Source organism: Hydractinia symbiolongicarpus, chromosome 13 (genome assembly GCF_029227915.1).
Source record: "Hydractinia symbiolongicarpus strain clone_291-10 chromosome 13, HSymV2.1, whole genome shotgun sequence".
NCBI lineage: Eukaryota > Metazoa > Cnidaria > Hydrozoa > Anthoathecata > Hydractiniidae > Hydractinia > Hydractinia symbiolongicarpus.
Window position 1 is genome coordinate 19674405 of NC_079887.1, and position 12303 is coordinate 19686707.

General features: G+C 39.9%; 1 protein-coding gene across 1 annotated transcript; it reads left to right on the forward strand.

Annotated features, from left to right (window-relative positions):
- Positions 1-569: 569 nt before the first annotated feature.
- LOC130623172 (uncharacterized) lies at positions 570-1538 on the forward strand. Its single transcript, XM_057438658.1, has 2 exons — positions 570-1023; positions 1099-1538. The coding sequence occupies exons 1-2, from the start codon at positions 570-572 to the stop codon at positions 1536-1538; spliced, it is 894 nt and encodes a 297-aa protein (XP_057294641.1).
- Positions 1539-12303: the final 10765 nt, after the last annotated feature.

Here is a 12303-nt window from a genome sequence, read left to right on the forward strand (position 1 = left end):
CGACTATGAACATGCCCATGAAGTATGGAATGCTATCAATCCCAAGGGGGATGAAACTACCATGGGTGATTACCACAATGCGTATTTAGTGACGGACGTTCTGTTGCTGACCGATATCTTTCAGAATTTTCGCAGCACTAGCCACGCGAACTACAAGCTCGATCCTGTCCATTTCTACAGCGCACCCGGCTTAGCATGGAAAGCCGCCTTAAAGTATACCGAGATCAAGCTGGAGCTGCTAACAGATCCTGACATGCTTTTAATGTTTGAAAAGGGTATTCGAGGTGGTATAACCCAAGCTGTACACCGTTATGCCAAAGCCAAAACAAGTATATGGGGGACCAATACGATCCTGATAAGGAGTCGTCATACTTGCAGTATCTCGATGCCATCAATCTCTATGGCTGGGCGATACAACAACCTCTTCCAACACATGGCTTTAGGTGGGTATCAAATATTGATGTAATTAATGAAAAGAAGATCGAGAAGCTGGTAACCGATAACAAACATGGATATCTCCTTGAGGGAGCTCCACGACAAGCTAGCTACCCTTCCTGCCGGAGCGTAGGATGATTCACAGAGTTGAAAAGCTCATACCAAATCTCGAGCATAAACGGAAATATGTGGTACACATCGGAGCTTTACATCAAGCCCTGAAACACGGGCTCGAGCTTAAAACGGTGCACCGTGCTATTCAATTCAAACATAGTGCCTCGCTCTGGGACTATATCGATCACAACACGAAGCTGAGAACTGCCGCCAAAAACGAGTTCGAGAAGGATTTCTATAAGCTTATGAATCTCTCGGTCTTTGGAAAAACCATGGAGAATATCCGCAATCACCGCAACATCAAGTTAGTTACGAATGAGGCCGCATATACGAAGCTGACTATACAACCAAACTTTAAAAGCGGTATTAGCTCCAGTAAAAATTTGACGGGGATTGAAATGGGTAGGACAGGAATCAAAATGAATAAGCCCGTGTATATTGGTCAAGCTATCCTGGATCAGCAAAAACCGTCATGTATGAGTTCCACTACGATTACATGCAGCCAAAATATAGTAGCAAACTGAGGCTTCAATATATGGATACAGACAGCTTCATTTACCACATACGAACAGAGGACTTCTATCGATGATGTAGAAACACGCTTCGATACTAGTGCCTATAGAAAAGATGACAATAGGCCCCTGTCAATAGGGAAGAACAAGAAAGTTGTGGGTCTCATGAAAGACGAATTAGGCGGCAAAATTATGACCACATTCATCACATTGAGACCGAAGGCCTACGCCTACAAAGCCTTAACGAAAGAGGGCTATGATCGCAAAGCAAAGGGTGTGAAGAGGACCGTGACCAAAAAATGTATCACATTTGAAGATTACGAGCAATGTCTGAAGGAAGGTATTAATATTTCCAAGAGTTGGCGTTGTATTAATAACAAAGGTCACAATATATACACGCAGGAAGTCACAAAAATAGCGTTAAATAGAGCTAATGTCAAAAGGATCGTTCGGGGTCATTATCGGTTGAAGAAATAAAAATGGAAGCATTGCTATTAATCGCTATATTGCTCCAATACATATTGATACTTGCTTTCCTCTATCGATACAAACATATAATAAATATTATGTCTTCATTATCTGAAATATTTGACGATGTTGTAGATACATAAGCAGAGGCTGTTGATCAACCTATAGATAAGTGCCAAGCTCTCAGAGATGCTCGTAAATCGAAGCCCCATCTTTTACCGAAAAAATATACCGATGCGTTTTTGGACAAAGCATCACCTTGAATTTTCTTCCTTGAGAGACCAGAGTTTTCAGCGATTAGTTTGATCGCTTTCCGTCCAGTCCAAAGATGTTCTGTTTGGTAGTATATTTGACTTAATTTTTTCGCTTCTTCCGGATTAACAACATGCTTTGCTTTTGACATCTTTATTATATGTCAAAAACGATTACGTTATATTTACAACCATTTGTACACCCCAAATCCGAGGAGAGCCAAGGAGCCAATAATGAATGTGAGCTCACCATTGGTTTGTTGTTTATTGGGACATAAAAATCGGATAATTTTGGAGCTCTTTCAACTGTTGCGATATAGTACTGTCGCATGCCTTCGTCTAACTCTTTCAAACTCTCGCCAGTTTGACGCTTAAGCTCCCGTTGCTGATTGTACCAATCGATCTTTGCCTGTCTGTCACGTACCCATTGGGTTTGAGCAGCTTGGAGCTGTTCAATAGCTTTATCGTGTCTTTTGCGCTCTTCATCGTTATGACCAAGCTTACCGAACAAATAGTTTGAACCTGAAAATGCGAGCGCGTTAATAAGCGCCCCGCCAGCCATAATCGCTAAAGTTGCCATTTATTTTGTAGACCAAAGGCCTACAAAAACAATTTTCTATGCTCTTAATATTCTACTAAATGAAAACGACCGTCGAGGATATTCAATTGCGCGTCCATTAAGAGATACACATAACAGCATGTTTCACCACTACCGTCATTCTTTTTGGTAATATGGAGGGTTATACCGTCCGACAACCTCTGTAGAGGTCGCCCAGAACCATGTACGCTGTGATACGGTGTTGATCTAAAATCAATGAACAAAGCGTACCTTTCAACCAGAAACTGCCCTATTGTTACGATGGAGTCATGCTGACCCATTTGTTCAGCGACTTGTTCCATGTGATCTTTTGGGAGCATGGCATGGGAATACAGTTCATTCGGAGACCCCTCAACAGTTATACTGATTTTTTCAATTTTAGGATGGTAGAATTTTTTATTCATACCAGCATATGCCTTAACCGTACCAGGGTCCTGGAACAACAGTAGGATACCTTTAAGGCTCTTCGCCGGTGTGTCGATTTGCAGGTTGTAACTCGTGTCGGCCTTTTTCATATTCATAGCCCGGCTCCTCAGAATCCTTTCATATGGTAGGGCTAGCCTCGAGTACCTTGAGAGCATAGCATTCGCTAATTCTACGTTGGTCACCTTATCAAATTCTAGGCAGATATTGCTGATCTTGTAGGAGGAATCAGCTGCCTTTGCCGCCGTGCTTCCAGAAGCTGGTGTACCAGAGTCCTTTATCACGTCACCATATGATGAAAAATGGATCACAAACTGTAACCTATCGTGTAGTCCTGCCTGGTAGAATGGGAGATCACGAGTGAGTTCAAAAAGTTTGCCGATAGGAATGGCAAACGTGTTACCGTAAGCTGCTACAATCGCCTTTTCTTCGTCATTTCCTACATGGTCACTGGGTTTGACTTGCAGAGCTCTGATGGTACCATCGTTTTATGCCCTCCAAAATTAGATTGTTATCGCGTTCGAATTTGGGCAGCCACAGATCCTTATACGTCGCCAATATGATAAAATCTTGTATATTTTGTATTCAGCGTAATCCGTAAGCTCTGTACCAGAGCTTTACCTATATTTGACACGATGGTACGCTTGCTGTTTGTACCATTCAACTCAAGGTCGAAAAGCAACTTGATTGAGCCGGGAAATATCACATCGTTTTGATCAAGGTTGGGTACCTCTACATAGAGATCTTCATTCTGGCCAATCGTGGACGGTACATGACTCACTTTAACCCACTGCCTCTTGCCTTTGACAGCGAGCATAGTCTTGACTTCTTGATAAGGGTTTAGTCTTCCAAAAACACTCATTTATTTAGGTAGGCTGGTGGTTGAAATAAATGGCTGATAATCCGATATGATGATTTTACGGATGAGAGGGATATTCCAGACGAGCCTGAGGAGTTTAGTAGCGAGAGTGATATCCTTCGACCCGAGGATATTCAGGGGCCCAGCTCCGCGGGCATCGCCAGCTCCACGTTAGAAGGCTCGGAACTAGACACCACGCTAAGCCAACCGGAAAGGTTGGAAAGGTCTAAAATTGATGATTTAAATGAAGCTCTTAGTGGGGAGCTGAGAGAGCCGAGTGCGAGGTATTACAACATGTTTGAGGTAGAAGGAAACCAGCTTCTCTACGATGGAATAAAGCTCACGACAAAGGAAGGTGAACTGAGGAAAACTTCCGCGATAGAGAAGGATCTAGTTGTGTTGTTGCGCCTACAAAACCTGGGCTTTACAGATTATACCAAGCCAAAAAAGGACCGGGTGAAGAGGATCATTAACAGGTACGAAAATATTTCCATGCAATCGTTGGGGGAGATCAGGAACGTCGTTGATGCCACGGAGAATCTTATGCATGAGTTTGATGGCTTCAGTGATCGCGAGAGAAGGGGGCTTGACCTTGAGCTTCAGACGATCCGGGGTAACCTGAAAATCCTGACAAGCAAGATGATTTCATGCGAGAATGAGATCACGATAATAGAGGGGAATATTAAAAAGCTTGAGGGGAAGAAGGCTAACACACCCGGAGTATCCAAGGAACAGCTAGCTATCTAGGACGGGAATATAGCCGAGGCTAAGATAGAGCTAGAACAACTCCAAGGTCGAAAAGAGGCTACGGCAGAAGCACGCGCCATACTAGCCTCCAGCATCCATACTCAGCTGACGAACATCAAAGACACCTTGATGAAGATCGCAGGGGATGATAAAACTTTGGCTGAAAAACTCAGGATCCTGTTCAAAGAGCAGGGTATTACTATAACAAGCATCGTCTCAGCTGTGGGCCTACTGATATCCACCATCGTGCTCGCTGTCACTGGAGGAAGCACAAGCGCCGTAGGAAGTACAGGAGGAAGTGGTGGTAGCAAAGGGTTTGTTCAAAAGCAGCTGGAGAGATTGCGAAAATTCTTTAAATATCTAGCAGGGAAGGCAGGTGCTGCTCTGCCGGGGATAATTGGTGCGATCGTATCATTCTTCTTCCTGGTAGCCGCTAAAGTTGTGGAATTTGTGGCAAAGCATCTGTACATGGCCATAGCAGGTGCTGTATGTATCGCGGTGGCTTATGTGAGTAATAGGAGGAGTAAGAATCAATGAAGAGTCTAGTATGTTGATAAAACACATTAGACCTATTTCTTCATCCATATAAATGCGAGTATAAGTCCTACATCTACCGTAACCAGCGTGGCTTTGGTATCCTCATGAACAGCAGCTTCCTCGGAGGATGGTGGATGGAGGGGTATATCATGTAGCTGCTTCCTTGGTATAGTAGCAGCATGCGGAGCGTTAATATTGGGATTGATACCAATCTTGAAATGGTCCTAACTGATCAGGATCTTGTTGTTAAATCCTTGGACATTCCCGATCCTCAGGTTCATATCTGAGGGGATCATGTAAACACCATATGCTACCGAGAAGTCTACCTTTGACGTTCTCGAATTTACTGATCTGCCAACCCAGCGACGCGGGTCTTATAACCAGCTGTTCAAAGGTCGTGAGGTATAGCCGTTGGGCGTCGATAGAACTGCCTTTATTACCAATAATTCCTGATCGCGCGTTGGCCTGGCATTCAAGTATTAAATACGCGTAATATCGTACACTTTGTGTACGATATTACTTACGTGTAAGACCCTCTGATTTCTCGATTATTCACCTACTCCACGAATTTTCATTAAAATATGAAGGCCCACTGCCAGAAAAATCTTTACGTTTGGCTTGCCACGAACTGAAAATACTCTCATTTTTCCATTCTTGCTCACTGCCAGATACTCCAAATTCACGTGTCAATGCGTGAAGCTTTTAATTATTGAATGGGTTATTCAAGATATTGAAGCAGGAAGAGCCGGGCAACGAAACCTCAAGCTCCTCTAGTATTTTCCGAATTTGGAAATAGACATGGAACCTATACACAGAGCGAACAAGGGGTAATGGAGACTTTAGATGTTGCATGCTGATACCACAAGCCGATGTTGCAGCGAATACAGAGAAATTCAACTGCGTAGACCAGAGGTTGAAAGGGTGAGTCCTATATTCATCGACCGGAGGGTTAGCATAGAAAACATAGTCCACAAAGATATCGGGAAACCTTACTTTAAATGACGAGCCCTTCGCATCAACAACGATATCTTGCATTGAGAGATCATCACCCTTGAGTCTTTCAAAATAGCGCCCATGTGTAGGGACATATTTTGCCTTTGGGTTATATGAATAGATATTCATATTTCTTTAAAGAAAGATGATACAACTATATATCAGTGAAATCGAAAATCCTACAATTTTTCAGGACTATCTAGGGCAGGACACGAGGATAGCCCTGAAATCCATCAGTATTCGACCTACGTGGCTGAATCTTTTCGAAAAAAATAATGATATCAAGATTCATAAAGCGGTGCCCGGATCGACCGATGATGGGAACTTTAATGTTGGAGCTTTTGAAACCCTCATCACGATCGAGAAGGGTCTATATAGGATCGAGGATCTCGCTGCAATAGTCAACAATCCAGCAGGGAACAGGATCAAGCTCTTCGTACTCAGGAATGGAGCGTGCAGGGTTAGGGTTAACAAGGGGTACATTGCGATAGTCGATAAATCACTACTGGACCTTATGGGTTATAATCTTCATACCGAAGCAATGTTTACCGAGGGCGACCATGACAGCTTCTACAAGACTGACGTCTACCAGCGGCTGAGACTCACTTGTCACCAACTCGATGAAGATGACTGCCTGCTTAACGGAAAAAAATCCAAGATTCTTGCCATGCTTCCTACCAAAGAGATAAACGCATGGGGAGACATCTTGACGTGGACTTTTGATAACCCTATATACCTTCCTTTGAAGGGCTCGACCGATCGACTCGAGTTCATGTTGACTGACAAATATCACCACGATAAGAACGTTTTATTCGTAGGTATAACCCTACATATTCTGATACAATAAATGTCAGATATTACAAAACTTTACCCGAGCTTACCACCGAGTGCACCTGATCAAGAAAATAACGAAAGACAGGTCTATCGGCTGAAGAAAATCGAAGAGATCGAAATATACCTACGAAATGAAGTTAAACAACGTGAAAAGCTGTCAAAAAAATTTGGGATGCGTGGGACCTTGATCCATTATATGGACCACGGATTGCTTGCCATAAGCGTGATCACGAGCGGCGTTGGCATTTGGAGTATGTTATCAGGAATCGGAGTTCTCCTAGCCGTGGCCATGGGTGGTATATCAATTGCCGTAGGATTGGGACAGACTGCGTTAAAACAAGGTGGGAAGAAGCCGAATTATAAACGTAAAAAACACGACTCAATAAAACTCCTTGCAGAGACTAAGCTGAATTCAATAGTTGATGTGATATCAAAGGCGATTGAGAATGGAGTGATAAGTGATCATGAATTTAGCCTGATAATGCAAGAGAAGCAAAAAATATATGCTGCTAAAGGAGCAAATCCGTCAGCGTACTAAAAAGATCGTGGAAACGATTAATGAACAAGAGCGAGAGCAATTAGTCGCGCAAGGTCGTGAAGAGGGTAAAAATGAGCTTCTTAAAAAACTACAGTCTGTGAATTATGCTAACGGTACCTAGAGGCACCACCTGAATATTCATAATCTAATTTGTTAATGAACAAATTAGACGATACCCACAACCTCACCCGTACTAGCGTCAACCATGAAATCTCCGTCATAAATTACAGTTCGTTTTTGTTTTGCCTCTAAATTTCTGATATATTCCTCGAGTATTTTCATACCTGCTATTTCCAAGCATAGTTTACAATGAGGCCCAAGGGTCTGCGTTGAAGTATCTCTATATTTCAATTTGTAAATAGCAACGATAAGATCAGCCTTTTTCATCGTAGAATAGCCCTTTATACCAAATTCCTTTGCCTCTCTTTTCAAGTCGTTCATGTTTATTACACCACGAGGAATGGTTCCTCGTCATCTGAATCAATAAGGTGCCTGGTCCTGGAAAGTTCCACTGGTTTATACTTACACTCCTCAAGCAAGACCTGTGGATAGTGCTTATTCCCTTGTCGATAGATGCTGCTTAGTTTTATTATACATATGCATTTACAGGGCTTCAGTGGTAGTGTTTGATCGTACGTGTTTATTTTACCTTCCCATTCTTTAATTTTTGTGTTCAGGTATCTACCGTTCTTCACTGATGAGGTTGTGAACTCACTACCATATAATTTCTCTATCCTGGCCAGGATACACTTATATTTTTCCAGCCATTCAGGATGTTGATGCATATCAAGTGACATGGTAAGCGAAGATCCATCATCGTATCTGGATGCACCGTTTGAATACAGCCCCTTTGGCGTTATGATCAATAGTGACGATATCTTGCTACCATGGTTATAGCCTATAACATATCTAGCATCTTTGCCTTTGTTCGCTTTAATGGGATTGCTTAGTACGATTTTCTCAATTTGAACCTCCTCGATGCTTAGTACTGTTGGTTCTCTGTGAAAATTCCTGGTTTCAATATTATTTCCATAAAATTTGAATATCCCTTTATTTATGGAAATTGAACCCCCAACTTGGAATTTTCACAAGTACACCACCCACCATTGTATGTCACATACATAATATAGTGTTGCCAACAGAGCATTTTTCCACATATAATTAGCCTCCGTCACACTTCTCGCATCTGTCATATTTATCAAGATCAATTCCACATTCTTCGCAATATTCCTTGGTCACATTTATTTGATAGAACTCTGGTAACTAGCATTAGGGAATTTCCCTTTACTCAATTCTAATTTTGTTGATGTCAGCATATATAGTATATATGCCTTTGCCCATGCGTTGATGATGTCATGTATTTCTGGTACATAATATTATGTATTGGTTATTGGCATTTATATCATTTCATATTATTATGTGTTAGTTATTGGCATTTATATATCATATTATTTTGTGTTGGTTACTGGCATTATAGGGAATTTCCCTTTGGTCGAAGTCGACTGCGCCAGAACGAACATTTGGGCTAATTTCGAGGGCTGACAAGCAGTTTCGAAGATGCCCACGCCCTTTAGAGGACGTGGTGCGGCCTGGGCATCCTTGGAGTTCTGTTTAATGACAATTTTTATGTTTTAATGTCGTTTTAAACCTTGTTCTCAGGGAGGGTGTACGGACAACTAATTCCTATTGACAATTACATTGCAGTTGGTTTGATAGCATAAGTGGATATTGTGCAACAGGTTACTTATATAATAAATAAAAAACTGTGATAAAAAGAACAGTTGGCCGGCTCACTCTAGCACCCAGAGCTATTTGTTTTGTCTGTGCCCTAACTACAGGTTTTCCTATATCTGGCTATCAGTCAGGTAGTAATACAGCTTCTTCATATGTATTCTACAAATTACTTTCAATTTTTTGATACAAAACAGAGCTCTAGCTAGCTACCCTTCGTTTGATTAAGCCTTACCTTGATTTGGATAAAACCAATTAAAATTGATAATATTGGATTCTTACATCTTCTTAGAAACAATAAAATAAAACACAGCTCGACTCGTTATAATTGTACAAATTACTTCAATATTTCTTTAGAAAAGGGTAGCTTACACAGGAGCTTTCCAATCCAACTCAAATCTCCAGAAAAAGCACAGCAACAAAAAAACTTTAAATACACAAGTAAAGTTGATTGGAAACAGGACTAGCAATAAATTATTTCAAAAGAAGAAAACCGTTTTAATACTATTATTTTTCATTAAATACAACTATAATAGTATTAGAAGCAAATTGCAAAATAATCTATATAATAATACGCCAGTTCCGTGTGTCTGTAACAAGCAAAGTGGATATGTTCATTTTTCTTTGATGTTACCGAAATTTTCTTTGAAGTCGCCGAAAAAATTATGTCTTAAATGTTAAATTTTATGACGTTACGGCACGACGTCAATAACACTACTTTAACGTCAATATCCTATATTAAATTAATGAAGCCATCACAGTACACTTAAAACTTTGAGGCCAAATAACTTGGAGACGAGGTAATGACGTTAATGATTTTTCACCCCGTGCGTTACTAGGGACCACCTGGGACCAATTTGGGTAAGTTTTCTAACCCTGGGTCCACAAATCCGTTTCGGAATGGACAGGTTAATGACGTCATCAAAAAACCTTCAAACCCTAATATCTCTGCAACTGTTTGTCAAAAGTACATAATCCTATACATTTTTTTTGATCAGCGTTTCAAGATCTATACGATGAAGGCAACAGGTATACAGATTTCTAACAAAAAAAATTCAGTACTTTTGACAGGCCATTGCTGACGTCAGCAAAATTTCTAAACCCTTTTATCTCATTAACCGCTCATCAAAAGCACATGATCATATACATTTTCTTGATTAACAGTTTAAGCTCTATACAATAGACGCAATGAATAAACTGAATTTCGTCAATTTGTTTTTGTATATGCACTGCTGACATCAGCAAAAAGTCTAAAATAACCAATTTTTCATTGTCCTCCTGCCTAAGTGGATTTTTTCACGCGCTCTATCGACTAGTCTGTATAATAATACGCCAGTTCTGTGTCTCTGTAACAGGCAAAGTGGATGTGTTCGTTTTCCTTTGATGTTGAAATTATATGTCTTCTTTGTCGTGAAAAGCTGCAAGTTTTGTGAAGTAACGGAAATTGTGGGAAGCACTTCATGGAAAGATCCATACAGTCTGTGAATATGTCGTATCCGACATTGTCATATTCTTCCCACGACGACAACGGCATCCGACACACGACGTTAAGCAATTTATCAACGTCGTAATGTTGTTAATAGATAGTACTGCCTAGTATACATACTACTGCCTAGTATAATATCTTTGTAAAATACAGTAATACACTGTAGTACTTAGTAATATGCCGTATTTTACAATACCTTGTAGTATTCAGTAATACGCTGTAATACCTTGTAGTATTCAGTAATACACAGTAATACCCTGTAGTATTCAGTAATACACTGTAAAACTTTGTAGTATTCAGTATTACACTGTAATACCTTGTAGTATTCGGTAATACACTGTAATACCTTGTAGTATTCGGTTATACTGTAATATTTTGTAGTATTTGGTAATGCACTGTAATACCTTGTAGTATTCAGTAATACACTGTGTAGTACTTAGTAATATACTGTAATATTTTGTAGTATTCAGTAATACACTGTAATACCTTGTAGTATTCGGTAATATACTGTAGTACTTAGTAACATCTAACTGTAATATTTTGTAGTATTTGGTATTGCACTGTAATACTTGTAGTATTCAGTAATACACTGTAGTACTTAGTAATTTACTGTAATATTTTGTAGTATTCAGTAATGCACTGTAATACCTTGTAGTATTCAGTAATACACTGTAATACTTTGTAGTATTCAGTAATACACTGTAGTACTTAGTAATTTACTGTAATATTTTGTAGTATTCAGTAATGCACTGTAATACCTTGTAGTATTCGGTAATACACTGTAGTACTTAGTAACATCTAACTGTAATATTTTGTAGTATTTGGTAATACACTGTAATACTTAATACACTGTAATCCTATATATTTTACTATGATTTTACACAAAAAAACAATAATTTAGAAAAGCAAAAAAGTTAAATCAAGCGAGGGTGATGGCTTGGGTTGAAGATATTGGATGTTTGGAGAATTTTTTAGAACTTTCTATGGTTGAACTTCAATATTTCCTTTTCCAGCGTGGGCTGGATCACATGGAACGTTGGCTGCAAGAGCTCTGATTGCTCATGAGTAAAAAGTAGAAGTAAAAGGCACTGCTGAATATACAATTTGCTTCTTAGTAACATGCGAGAAGACATTTGAATCAGACGATGAGCTGACTTGGAATGTTTGGAAGGGTAAGTCGGTTTAAAATAACTGAAACAAATACCCTTATTTCGTTTGGGTTTTTTCTTCCTTGGAAATTCGAACTGTACATTCCGATTTAGTAGTTGTGGAGGAAAGTTTGCCATTGGTATTCCATTTATCATGTGCAAAATTGGATTTTTGCTTTAAGACAAGAAAAGATTTAAGGTAATAAAATGGCTACTGACTGGTTTTGATCCTGCCCTGTAAAATACAAAGTCATTTGTCAGGGCACAGACCTTGGAGCATGTGCAATAACTTTGACTTCCAGGAGAAGAAAATCCCTCTGACAGCTACAACAAAAAAGCTTAAATAACGTTCGTTTAAAACAAAACTTTGGCTACGAGAAAGAGTAAAGCTAAGTCTGTAACCTTTTGATGGAGTTGGATTTAAAAGTAATCCAGTGCAATTCCCTAGAGACAAAATTAGGAAACTCCGATTGTTACTGACACATAACTTCAGCTGCCATTTTTCTTTTGTGTCGTGCTATAATAGCAATGTTGATGCTTTGCGCACTTTTTTCCCTTTATTCCGCCTACCCATCCTGTGCCCAAAAGAGACGTGGAAATAATTAAGAAGTGCAAGTATGTTAACTTAG

Bases quoted from the DNA above. Each gene is read 5' to 3' on its own strand.
- LOC130623172 (XM_057438658.1), top strand. From the start codon at position 570: ATGATTCACAGAGTTGAAAAGCTCATACCAAATCTCGAGCATAAACGG. The intron at 1,024-1,098 runs GTATGAGTTCCA...GGATACAGACAG, and splicing joins GGATCAGCAAAAACCGTCAT to CTTCATTTACCACATACGAA.